The sequence below is a fragment of the Oncorhynchus mykiss genome, chromosome 11 (genome assembly GCF_057628025.1).
Source record: "Oncorhynchus mykiss isolate SJ-2025 chromosome 11, ASM5762802v1, whole genome shotgun sequence".
Classification (NCBI taxonomy): domain Eukaryota; kingdom Metazoa; phylum Chordata; class Actinopteri; order Salmoniformes; family Salmonidae; genus Oncorhynchus; species Oncorhynchus mykiss.
Window position 1 is genome coordinate 22,959,893 of NC_143032.1, and position 14,244 is coordinate 22,974,136.

At 42.2% G+C, this 14,244-nt stretch overlaps 1 protein-coding gene across 1 annotated transcript; it reads right to left on the reverse strand.

The window, feature by feature from the left end:
* Positions 1–708: 708 nt before the first annotated feature.
* LOC149979523 (UDP-N-acetylglucosamine transferase subunit ALG14-like) lies at positions 709–14,244 on the reverse strand. Its single transcript, XM_090189047.1, has 3 exons — positions 14,041–14,244; positions 9,533–9,648; positions 709–957 (listed from the first exon to the last, which is right to left on the reverse strand). Exons 1-3 carry the CDS (start codon positions 14,129–14,131, stop codon positions 748–750), a joined length of 417 nt encoding a protein of 138 aa, XP_090045173.1. The 5' UTR covers positions 14,132–14,244; the 3' UTR covers positions 709–747.

The following is a 14,244-nucleotide window of genomic DNA, read 5'->3' on the forward strand; positions in this document are numbered from 1 at the left end:
TGTTACTTTGGTCCCAGCTCTCTGCAGGTCATTCACTAGGTCCCCCCGTGTGGTTCTGGGATTTTTGCTCACCGTTCTTGTGATCGTTTTGACCCCACGGGGTGAGATCTTGCGTGGAGCCCCAGATCGAGGGAGATTATCAGTGGTCTTGTATGTCTTCCATTTCCTAATAATTCCTCCCACAGTTGATTTCTTCAAACCAAGCTGCTTACCTATTGCAGATTCAGTCTTCCCAGCCCGGTGCAGGTCTACAATTTTGTTTCTGGTGTCCCTTGACAGCTCTTTGGTCTTGGCCATTGTGGAGTTTGGAGTGTGACTGTTTGAGGTTGTGGACAGGTGTCTTTTATACTGATAGCAAGTTCAAACAGGTGCCATTAATACAGGTAACAAATGGAGGACAGAGGAGCCTCTTAAAGAAGAAGTTACAGGTCTGTGAGAGCCAGAAATCTTGCTTGTTTGTTGGTGACCAAATACTTATTTTCCACCATAATTTGCAAATAAATTCATTAAAAATCCTACAATGTGATTTTCTGGATTTTTATTCCTTATTTTGTCTGTCATAGTTGAAGTGTACCTATGATGAAAATACAGGCCTCTCTCATCTTTTTAAGTGGGAGAACTTGCACAATTGGTGGCTGACTAAATACTTTTTTTGCCCCACTGTATGTATAGGGCTCTTTGTTCCAAAGTCTTTCCATTGGAGTTGTAGAAAAAATGTCCATCACAGTATATCAATCAGGCAAACTATTAAGCATTTTTTTCCAGAGCAAAGTGTTCCCATTTGTAACATAAGGAAAAAGTTGTATGAAGTCTGAGAGGGTAGAGGATCTTCCCACAGAGGGACAGGCTCTCAAACCTACAGATGCTTTCGACGTAGACAATCAGGACCGTCTTCAATCCCTGGATAACTCCTGCATCGCACAAGGGGACGCATGTCCCTGAGCTGTTACACAGCACCTGAAACAACAAAGAGAGCGAGAGAGAGAGAGAGAGATGTGAAATAGAATGGTAAACGCAGCAATCTGGCTGGTTCCATCAGGCTAGGTTATCAAGGTGAGAGTGAGTAAGTAAAACAGAGGGATGAGCACAGGTTCAAACACCGTAACACTCCAAGCCACTCACAAGCCCGCAAACATCACCAAGTTGCACCTCCACTCCTTCTCAACTCACTCTTGGGAAACAGAATGTGCTGTACTCTGCTGGCTCTGGATATACAGTCAGGAGGGAGGGATGGAGGGAGACGGAGATTTCGAGAAAGAGTAGGGAGATGGAGTAAAACTGAGAAGAGGGGACATAGATCTGGGCCTATAGAGAGCACCTTCATGCCTGAAGGAGTCTGAGAAGAAAAGGAAGAAAACTAAAAATAATAGGAGCGAGAGAGACAGAGAGAGAAAGAGAGGATATAGAACTATGGAGACTCCATGCCTTGTGGGCTAGAGGAGCGTGAAGGAGTATGGTCTGGGGAGTAGGGGAAGGAGGAGAAGAAGAGAGTGAAAGAGGGGGTAGGGCTAGGAGAGAGTGAGGGAGTAGTGTTTGGGGAGTAGGGGAATTACAGGAAAGCAGACAGACAGACGGCTGTGGAGACACAGGGCCGCAGGGTCTGGAATATACATCATACAGCTGTCTCTCTCATAAGGTTGGCTCTCTCAGCACAGACTTAGTCTGGGCACACACACACCAACCAACACTGTAATATCCTCTCCTCTCCACACACACCGTCATGGAAATCAAGTCATACTGGCACTACAATCATACTGTCATTAACAGGGTTGGGGGGGTGGCTGATGATACTTGAATTATTACTACTGAAACAATCAGATAACTACTGTTTTTACCAAAAAAGTCATAATTCACACAGTAACAGTACTAGAAGTACAATATCTCATATTAATACAGGTGTGATTGATAACCATGCCTGACATCCGCATATTTCATATGACCTCACAGCTCCAGTTCCTAGCATTAAGTTCAGTGTCAGCCAGCAGTAAAGAGCTGAACAGCTGACTCGACACTCTAGCTCAAAAGGTTATATAGCTCAGAGCCATGAGATCTGAGAGTGTTTGCTCTCAGCTAGGCCCTAATTGGGAAAAACACTGTCTCCATCTGTCATCACACAGGTGCAAATTTGAGTGGAAGTAGAGTGAGCCTTTCACACAAAATAAATCAAAGGCTTGAGGGCTCTCTGTGCCCCCTCCCTTCACCCTTCTGTACTGTACCTAAGATACTGGATTCACTGTTGGTGAATTGATTGAGAAGTTGACCAATATTTGCTGGTGGTTGCAATGAAATGCCATGTTTAACTACTACTCCTGTACACTTGGATTATTGCTGCTTTGTACGGGAAACCCCCAATGTAGGTCAGCGTTCCATTTCGAAGAAACGTATTGAGTGAAATATTCAGTCAAAAACTTCCACCCCTGTCCACTATACTGTTCTGTTCATACATCATGTATTCCTGAAAAAAAAGCAGTAGCCTTTGCTGGGAAAGCTTCTTAGATTGGGCTTTGTTTGGGCATTTCTAGCATTGGAATCACAGTACACCTCACGTAAGAAGAGTGTTGGCTCTCTAAAGCCTTTCTTTTGTAGCGCTGCATTCATAAACCTGACTGGAACATTCCTAGCATGCTTTCCCTGGCACGGTGTGTGTGTTGGCACCGTGGGGTTTATACCATAGGCCGACTGACTATCCCTTCTTCTGTTGTGCTGTGTTCTGGGAACAGGAATGATTCAGCCCCGCTTCACAACCTTGCTGAGGCCTAGAATGAGCAGAACCCGCACCTGATGTCCATGACGATCAGCTGTATGACGTCAGACCACATCCGCACTAGGCACACCTGGTCATTTGTTCAAGGCCCATAATTTGTTCAGTCGACCGACAGACAGAGAGGTACTAATTGCACTTCACATCTGAGTGAGGTGTTCATGATGCATCACAGGTTGAGGAAGAGCGTTCTAGAACGGGAGAGAAGTCGCATACCTGATAACATCATCACAACAAACACTGCACCAGGCACAGGCCTATAGTCAACAACACATTGAGCAATAGAAGGTAAGGCCTCTGTCCGTCTGTCTATCGTCAGTTGTAGTCACTTTCTGATTCACTGTCTGGGGTAGATGGGGTGAGTCACCAGACAGCAGACTAGACTGTCTACAGGTGTTAAAAAGTGTTAAAAGAACTACCAATTACTGTCTGACTTAAGAAACCAGATCTGGACGTTACGCCCGCTATACTGACTGTACTAAGCTGTCTGTAAGCAGTAGAGGAGTCTAGCTGGTGTCAATTCAAACCAGAGTGAACATACGAGTAACTACCAAAATAAAGGAAACACACAAGTAAATGAAGGAGACAAAGTATATTGAAAGCAGCTGCTTCCACACAGGTGTGGTTCCTGAGTTAATTAAGTAATCAAAACATTAAAATCAAATCACTCAAATCAATCAAATCACATAAAATTTTATTAGTCACATGCGCCGAATACAATAGGTAACCTTATAACGAAATGCTTACTTACGAGCCCCTAACCAACAATGCAGTTTTAAAAAATGCAAATAGTCTTGGTAGCCATTTGATTATATGTTCAGGAGTCTTATGCACATTTCACATGCTGATAGAAATTTGGTAAAAAGGATTTAAGTTTCCCTGCTTTAAAGTCCCCGGCTACTAGGAGCGCCACCTCTGGGTGAGCGTTTTCTTGTTTTCTTATGGCGGAATACAGCTCATTAAATGCTGTCTTAGTGCCAGCCTCTGACTGTGGTGTATGTAAACTGTTACGAAAAACTCTCTAGGTAGATAGTGTGGTCTACAGCTTATCATGAGATACTCTACCTCAGGCGAGCAATAGCTTGAGACTTCATTAGATATCGTGCACCAGCTGTTATTTATAAAAATACATAGTCCGCCGCCCCTTGTGTTACCAGACGCCGCTGTTCTATCCTGCCGGTGCAGCGTATAACCAGCCAGCTGTATGTTGATAGTGTCGTCGTTCAGCCACGACTCTGTGAAGCATAAGATATTACAGTTTTGAATGTCCCGTTGGTAGTTTAATCTTCCGCGTAGGTCATCGATTTTATTCTCCAAAGATTGCACGTTTGTTAACAGAATGGAAGGAAGTGGAGGTTTATTTGATTCCCTACGAATTCTTAGAAGGTAGCCCGCCCTCTGGCCCCTTTTTCTCCACCTCCTCTTCACGCAAATCACGGGGATCTGGGCCTGTTCCCGAGAAAGCAGTATATAACTCGCGTTGGGCTCGTCAGACGTTAAAGGAAAAAAAGGATTCTGCCAGTCCGTGGTGAGTAATCACAGTCCTGATGTCCAGAAGTTACTTTCGGTCATGAGAGACGGTAGCAGCAACATTATGTACAAAATAAGTAAAAACACAAGTTACAAACAACGCAAATAAACGAACAAAGAAACACAATCGGTTGGGGACACGGAAAACGTCAGCCTTCTTCTCCGGGCGCCATTTTATCAAAAAATGCCATTGTGTATAAAAATGCCCAGTTGCCCATTACTTTGGTTATCATGGCTAGAAGAAGAGATCTCAGTGACTTTGAAAGAGGGGTCTTAAATGAGCATAGAGGGTTTAAATGATGTGTGCATGTGTCTCAGTCACCAGATCTCAACCCAATTGAACACTTATGGGAGATTCTGTAGCGGTGCCTGAGACAGCGTTTTCCACCACCATCAACACCAAATTATGGAATTTCCCATGGAAGATGTTGCATCCCTTTAATAGATTTCCAGGAATTTGTAGAATCTATGCGAAGGCACATTGAAGCTGTTCTGGTGGTTCTAGTGGCTCGTGGTGCCCAACACCCTATTAAGACACTTGATGTTGGTATTTCCTTTATTTTGGCAGTTACCTGTATATCTTTGGCCATTTTCGTCATAGAAAGTTCTAAATAACCGCACCTCCTCCTTTCAATACTATCAGCCTCTACAAATACAGTATGGTTCATAATTGAGTGGAGAGAGCGATAGATCTGTGAATGTAAGACCGGAACCTCATTAAGTGCCAGAGAAATATCGATTCATCAAAAGAGTTGGGTTGAGTCAGTGGGTTTATGAGTTGGCCCGCCACATGCCCCCCCCCCCCCCCCCCCCCCCCCCACAGACAGACTAGATGCATTAGACCGCGCTGACTTGCTGACTGTCTCTCTGATAGATCGGTGGTTTGCACAGCTGCTTGAAGTAAATGTCTGTGAATGCTACTTTTCTATTATTATTATTTTTGACAGCTGGAGTGGAGACGGGTTGGGTTACTGGGGAGGTGGGGAGATGTCACCGAGGCTCTGTTTGAACAGATGGAACTGCTGGTCCCAGTGAAATACAGACCGACAGTGAATAGGGCCCACATTCAATCTATAGATGCCTGAAAGTTTTATATGAAGGAGATAACAAGCAGAGAATGTTCTTACTAGTAATTACAGTGTTACCACACAGGTATAAAAGCAACCTAATGTAAAGGGTTACCTTTTATTTTAGGCAGAGCACAAAGATCCCAAAGGAAATTGCTTATGCAGGGCTACTGGCAAAGTTTAAACAGTAACCATCTGAAACCAACTTATATGGATGCATTTAACACAGACAGTGGCTCGTTAATGTGTGGTGCAGTGTCTCGTATACATACATGAGCTAATATCCACACATTGAATTTCTGAGGTGCAGCTTCTTCTATATTCCAGCATGCTGGCCCTGACGTGTTTGGTTAACAATCAATCCAAAAGCCTGAACAGAGTCCATGTCAGTACCATTAAATATCACATGAAAGCAGAGGAAAAGGGAGTGATGGTAGGATCGTATTTCTTGGTCGGAATCTTTCAAGAAACAACCAAACAATCCGTTCCATTCTCTAACCTTATTTCCTAATAAGGTTAAGATGAACCATATGGTGTTCCACCGCTGGAGCGGAGTGAGCATTCAGGGGGAAAACAAATGTAGAAAGGCTAAGGCTGGCTTTAGCTTAGCCTTGGCAGAGGCTACTGTAACAGCTCACACAGGAATGCCAAGTAATGGGAAGGCCACTGAGTGGATCCTTGGTCATGGTCATTTGGTTTGGTTCAATGTTTGACCTTCAATCAAAGCCATTGCACTATATAACATCTATAGTCTTCCATCACTATTCTTGGTTCTCCCAATTGTTTTCCAGTCATGGAAAAGTTGAGTGTGTCGAGAGGATCTAATTGACATATGACCTAGTCTGTTGAGAGGCAGGACCTAGGCTATCTGTCACTGCTATACATGATTCGGGTTAACATTAGCCAGCTTAACCGAGTGTTACTACAGACTGAGCCATGGTTTGTCTGTATGTCATTTCACCTTTAGACCAGGTGAGGTCATTGTCATATGGGGAATTCAATAAGACACCTGATTGTGAGAAAGGTGTAAACCCTATAAGATCTGCTTCCAAATAAGAATACATTTCCTTGTCTGAAACCGGCCTTGGGAAAACACTACTCACATCAAAATACAGCCCAAATTTATTCTGGAATGCATTATGTAACCAGGTTTTATTCTAGCAAAACAAAAGTATTAATATGCCCCTTTGAGCACACTTCAAACCTCTCACTGTGAAGAAGCTGTCATCTCATTGGATTGTGCTGACACATCTGGGGAAGGAAACAGAGGGGGTGATGGGGTGCGTGTAGGAGTGTGATCTCACAAATGCCCTTTTATGGCTAACACACGCTTAACAACCTTCCCCTCTCCTTACAGAGACCCCCACTCCCCCTCTCTTCCCACCTGCCCAGCACTCTGGCCTGACCCCACACTTCACTGTGATTCCTCCCCAGAATGTCTCCTGCCTCCACTGTGAAACCCCCCTGCTTCCTGCCACCACTCCCACACAGACATGCTCATGTTTGGTCAAAACAAATAAACGTCAGCATTTTAGTTATGCTCAAGAATGGATCCTGCTAGTGCTGACACGAAAACTATACGTTGGAAGGAAAGAGGGAGAGTGTTGAACAGAGTTGTAAAACATTGTATGTACTGTACATCCCTACAGTATGAGGGTAATAAACTCACGCTCTGCACCACACCCCTTTTTTCCCTTCCTCCCTCTCTCCCACCATTCATCCCTGTTGTCCAGAGCAGAGCTGCAGACAGGCTACAGTCAGCTGGCTGTGAGGAACCAGTCAGGTCCTGCCACATCCTGTGAACAAGGCCCTTCTCCTTCTGTCCGGCACCCAGCCCCCACCATTACACAACACACAGAGGGAGAGAGGAGACGGTAGAAGAGAGGAGCGGTGGAGAGAGAAAGTTGGAGGTCCAGGTTTTTCTGTTCAGTCCTGTAGAAACCTCCCACCCAACTATACCTATTTTCCCCTTCCCCTTCCTCTTCCCCTCTCTGTCTCTCTGTCTCCGTCACTCCCTCTTCCCCTTTCTGTCTCTTTCTCTCCCTCCCTCGGTCTCTCTCTCTCCCTTTCAAGAGGTAGAAATAATAAGCTATGCAGCCACTTTTACAGTACCAGACACTTCATACATCTCATAAGCTGTCTGATGTAAGGTTAAAGTTAAAACTGAAGAAGTATGCAGCCTATCAATTACTTCAATAGAATTGTGCAGTCGTGGCCAAAAGATTTGAGAATGACACAAATATTAATTTCCACAAAGTTTGCTGCTTCAGTGTCTTTAGATATTTTTGTCAGATTTTACTATGGAATACTGAAGTATAATTACAAGCATTTTACAAGTGTCAAAGGCTTTTATTGACAATTACATGAAGTTGATGCATAGAGTCAATATGCATCAGTGATGACCCTTCTTTTTCAAGACCTCTGCAATCCAACCTGGCATGCTGTCAATTAACTTCTGGGCCACATCCTGACTGACGGCAGCCCATTCTTGCATAATCAATGCTTGGAGTTTGTCAGAATTTGTGGGGTTTTGTTTGTCCACCCGCCTCTTGAGGATTGACCACAAGTTCTCAATGGGATTAAGGTCTGGAAGTTTCCTGGCCATGGACCCAAAATATTGATGTTTTGTTCCCCGAGCCACTTAGTTATCACTTTTACCTTATGGCAAGGTGCTCCATCATGCTGGAAAAGGCATTGCTCGTCACCAAACTGTTCCTGGCCTCAGGATGATTTACTGTTGGCATGGCACAGGACTGATGGTAGCGCTCACCTTGTCTTCTCCGGACAAGCTTTTTCCGGATACCCCAAACAATCGGAAAGGGGATTCATCAGAGAAAATGTCTTTACCCCAGTCCTCAGCAGTACAATCCCTGTACCTTTTGAAGAATATCAGTCTGTCCCTGATGTTTTTCCTGGAGAGAAGTGGCTTCTTTGCTGCCCTTCTTGACACCAGCCCATCTTCCAAAAGTCTTTGCCTCACTGTGCGTGCAGTTGCACTCACACCTGCCTGCTGCCATTCCTGAGCAAGCTCTGTACTGGTGGTGCCCTGATCCCGCAGCTGAATCAACTTTAGGAGACGGTCCTGGTGCTTGCTGGACTTTCTTGGGCGCCCTGAAGCCTTCTTCACAACAATTAAACCGCTCTCCGTGAAGTTCTTGATGATCCGATAAATGGTTGATTTAGGTGCAATCTTATTGGCAGCAATATCTTTGCCTGTGAAGTCCTTTTTGTGCAAAGCAATGATGACGGCACGTGTTTCCTTGCAGGTAACCATGGCTGACAGAGGAAGAACAATTATTCCAAGCACCACCCTCCTTTTGAAGCTTCCAGTCTGTTATTCAAACTCAATCAGCATGACAGAGTAATCTGCAGCCGTGTCCTCGTCAACACTCACACCTGTGTTAACGAGAGAGTCACTGACATGATGTCAGCTGGTCCTTTTGTGGCAGGGCTGAAATGCAGTGGAAATTTATTTTGGGGATTCAGTTAATTTGCATGGCAAAGAGGGACTTTGCAATTAATTGCAATTCATCTGATCACTCTTCATAACATTCTGGAGTATATGCAAATTGACATTATACAAACTGAGGCAGCAGACTTTGTGAAAATTGATATTTGTGTCATTCTCAAAACTTTTGGCCACAATTGTACTTCATTATTCCTAATTCACAATATCAAAATGACAATAAATATCAACGTTGATATCTGGGCATATCTACAAGTAGGCCTACAATAAGACAAAGTTATGAAGAACATAGTCTACGCCTAGAAAATTAGATGGGAATGAGTTGATTGAACTGGTTTCCTCTAAGAAATTGACCTAGACCACTGAAAGGCCCATGAATCATGAATATGTAATTAATCTTACAGTACAGGAAGAGATTTTACACATCAACTGGGAGGGAGGGACCTTTGACTGGTGAGAGGACTGAAAGCCAATTAAATGTTTAACATTCTAGATTAATGCTGGCAGACACATGTTGATAGTGATGTGGTAGCAAAGGAATCTGAAAATTACAAGTTGTGAAAATGGTACTACAACCTGGTCCCAGATCTGGCGAGATTATATTCTATTATGAATAAAACTTCCATGTCTGATCTGAGAGTGAATACCTAGAGTACTATGTCAGACCTGATCAGGAAATATGATATATTATATTATGATTCAACCTACCATGTCTGGCCTGAACACCAGAGAGAAGGAGTACTGCAGGGCGTTCAGAGTGGTGACCACAGAGGAACCCCAGGACTGACAGACCTCAAGGCTACGGGGATACTCTGGATGGTAAACTGATGGGGAAGGGAAGTGATGAAATGAGTAGGCTCAATTGATAGGACAAAGTAAGCAAAAATGATACAAGTTACAGCAGGGACAAGTAACACATGCAATGCTGAATACACAGAGATACAGATATAGTCTCTCTATGGTAAGTCGTGCTGGGAAATGTTTACAGCGAATAAAGGGGTTGTCTCCATCTGCTGGTGGGAATGGGAATTGCACTGAGATATTGGGTTTACACCTCATTTCCTCATGTCAATGAGATCTAATTATTTTAATTTTTTATTGATATATATATATTAATATACATATATAGATTTTTATTTTTTTAAATCATTGGTTTTTCAACTTTAAAAAAAATAATATTTTCTATTATGAACACAACAAATACAAAAACAGAAATATAGAAACAAGAGTACTGTAACGGTTCTCTCCTTGTGAAGTAGAGGCGGACCAAAGCGCAGCGTGGTGGTTGTTCATTGTAATTTATTGACGACACTATACATGAACAAACTAACGAAAAAACAAGAAACGTGAGAACTCAAAACAGCCCTGTCTGGTGCAAACACAAAAACAGGAACAATCACCCACAAACACACAGTGAAACCCAGGCTACCTAAATATGGTTCCCAATCAGAGACAATGACGAACACCTGCCTCTGATTGAGAACCATATCAGGCCGAACATAGAACTAGACAAACTAGACATGAAACATAGAATGCCCACTCAGATCACACCCTGACCAACCACAACATAGAAATATACAAAGTAAACTATGGTCAGGGTGTGACAAGTACATAAACCTAACAGTCAGAGGGGTATTACATATCGAGTACATTTCAATTTGTCAAAACGTTTTATGGTGCGTATTGCTTTTTTTGTTTTTACATTTACTGATCATTTCAAAATAATATTTAAATTCTATCTTAAATAATGTGAAGAGGGGTTTGTTCTCTGCCCACTTCATTTTATGGATAAAGAATCTTCCATGAAAAATAAACAAATTAACAATGAAAGTTAAACCAGGGTCATATCATTTGGATCAAAATAAAACATTATCAGAGTCTCTTAGATTAACATTAATAGTCATTTATTTTCAAATAAAATCTTCTAACTCACTCCAAAATCTTCTGACATAAGACCAGCCCCAAAATAAATGGTCAAGAGTTTCTGGGTCACAACCACAAATTACACATTCGTTATCTATAGCTATTTTAAATCTATGTATAATTGAATGTAGATTCATAGAAGATTTTAAGAATGACTAGATTCTGTGAATGAGTGTGTATGATACTTCTTTCACCTTATTAGATATGCAATATTTGCCAGACAACAACAAGACTTTGTTCCAGTTCACTTGTCCTAGTGCTGTATTCCAGTACATTTTAGCAGAGGGAATAGTAACATCTCGACGTAGTGGTCTCATATATAGTGCCTTGCGAAAGTATTCGGCCCCCTTGAACTTTGCGACCTTTTGCCACATTTCAGGCTTTAAACATAAAGATATAAAACTGTATTTTTTTGTGAAGAATCAACAACAAGTGGGACACAATCATGAAGTGGAACGACATTTATTGGATATTTCAAACTTTTTTAACAAATCAAAAACTGAATAATTGGGCGTGCAAAATTATTCAGCCCCTTTACTTTCAGTGCAGCAAACTCTCTCCAGAAGTTCAGTGAGGATCTCTGAATGATCCAATGTTGACCTAAATGACTAATGATGATAAATACAATCCACCTGTGTGTAATCAAGTCTCCGTATAAATGCACCTGCACTGTGATAGTCTCAGAGGTCCGTTAAAAGCGCAGAGAGCATCATGAAGAACAAGGAACACACCAGGCAGGTCCGAGATACTGTTGTGAAGAAGTTTAAAGCCGGATTTGGATACAAAAAGATTTCCCAAGCTTTAAACATCCCAAGGAGCACTGTGCAAGCGATAATATTGAAATGGAAGGAGTATCAGACCACTGCAAATCTACCAAGACCTGGCCGTCCGTCTAAACTTTCAGCTCATACAAGGAGAAGACTGATCAGAGATGCAGCCAAGAGGCCCATGATCACTCTGGATGAACTGCAGAGATCTACAGCTGAGGTGGGAGACTCTGTCCATAGGACAACAATCAGTCGTATATTGCACAAATCTGGCCTTTATGGAAGAGTGGCAAGAAGAAAGCCATTTCTTAAAGATATCCATAAAAAGTGTTGTTTAAAGTTTGCCACAAGCCACCTGGGAGACACACCAAACATGTGGAAGAAGGTGCTCTGGTCAGATGAAACCAAAATTGAACTTTTTGGCAACAATGCAAAACGTTATGTTTGGCGTAAAAGCAACACAGCTGAACACACCATCCCCACTGTCAAACATGGTGGTGGCAGCATCATGGTTTGGGCCTGCTTTTCTTCAGCAGGGACAGGGAAGATGGTTAAAATTGATGGGAAGATGGATGGAGCCAAATACAGGACCATTCTGGAAGAAAACCTGATGGAGTCTGCAAAAGACCTGAGACTGGGACGGAGATTTGTCTTCCAACAAGACAATGATCCAAAACATAAAGCAAAATCTACAATGGAATGGTTCAAAAATAAACATATCCAGGTGTTAGAATGGCCAAGTCAAAGTCCAGACCTGAATCCAATCGCGAATCTGTGGAAAGAACTGAAAACTGCTGTTCACAAATGCTCTCCATCCAACCTCACTGAGCTCGAGCTGTTTTGCAAGGAGGAATGGGAAAAAATGTCTGTCTCTCGATGTGCAAAACTGATAGAGGCATACCCCAAGCGACTTACAGCTGTAATTGCAGCAAAAGGTGGCGCTACAAAGTATTAACTTAAGGGGGCTGAATAATTTTGCACGCCCAATTTTTCAGTTTCTGATTTGTTAAAGTTTGAAATATCCAATAAATGTCGTTCCACTTCATGATTGTGTCCCACTTGTTGTTGATTCTTCACAAAAAAAATACAGTTTTATATCTTTATGTTTGAAGCCTGAAATGTGGCAAAAGGTCGCAAAGTTCAAGGGGGCCGAATACTTTCGCAAGGCACTGTACATTTTATTACATTTACAGTTTAAAATGTCAATTCCTTCTAGTTGTATTGAGGCTACAAAATCCTCAACAGTTGCAGTTGGAGAATTGATATATTATCCTAAAAGAATAGCACCTTTAGGGGCAGCTCAAACAACAATTTGATGTCAATGAGATCTAACAACATAGATGTGTGAATAGAACTGAATTTACAAAGATCACAGCAATGAACAACTTTGTTAGGTAAGCTGTTGTAAAAAAAAATAAAGGCTTCATACTTCATTCAAAGAATTGAGAAAACGCATCTAAAGGATCGTATTATTAAAACACACTTTCCAAACATAGGTCTTTGTAGACCCACTTTCTCTGTGCTTGAACCTCGTGTGAAAATAAAAGTCCAGCACATGCGCCATATGTGGACAAAAAAAATATGAATAACTTATGGGGGACCTATCGTGTGATTGTGTGTGAATCTCCAACGTATCTGTAATTCGATACCCATAGGATAAAGCGCATTGGGAAGGTCGGCTCTTTTTAGTGACTCGAATCTTTTCGACTCGTTCAGTCAAAATAAAGAATCTTTCGACTCATATCGTTCATTTGAGTCAATAATGCCCAGAGCATGCAGGACCCCTACAGGCGAAAGATAGAAAACAAACTCGAAAGAGCCATGATTCTACGAGCCTCTCCTTAACCATAGGAGTTAATGGACCTGTAATTTGTGACTGAGACTTTTAAACAAACGTATACTTTAAACAATTTTCATGTTTTAGACATACAAAAAATATAATTTCTTGATACATTTGAAACCAGGTCTAGTTGTGTCCGGAACCGGACAAGATTGTGAACGACTCTTGGCGGAATGCATTGCTAGACTGCCGTGAGGGTGATAAGTAGGTAAACTCAATTCTTCCGCTGCTCTCTCCTTCGCCAAATACTTCTCACATTGCAGAGTAGAAACGTCCGTGGGCGTGGCGTGGCGTGGCGTTTGATCGGAACAAGGAGTCTGGGTAGCCAGGCAGGTTGATAACAAAGATTATAGAGATACTGACAAGATACCTGTCTCCGCCCTAACAATGGGAGTCGTTGTACACAAAGCGGTACGGTGGGCTGTCTAGCTCCCGCTTATACTTTCTTTAAATCGGTGCATATATCTCATTATGGAAACCCTTTTTTGAATATTCGATTAAGGTTGTTGACGTTAATCGCCTGTAATCAATGGGGAGAGATGCTTTGCTACTAGCCTCGTTTCACGAATAGCCAGAGCCTGGGTTTAAACAAACATCTTCTCTTTTCAGGAAGAGAAAAGCTCAATTATTAGGGGCAGAATAGAAAAGTCATTTTTTTGTATATATCTTCGAATATTATAGGCTGCAGCTCACCTTCAAAATGTCATAGAGAGGAATCAATATATCCCCATATGCATCGGAGTCACGTCTTTCCCAGGCATAGCTTGTTGTTACCATACGGTATCACCGAGTTAAGCATTGTTATAGAACGCTTGATATCATTTGGATACGTTTCATTTATTTAAAGCAAACAATAGATATCCGTATTTGCCATTTTCTTTAACAAGGGT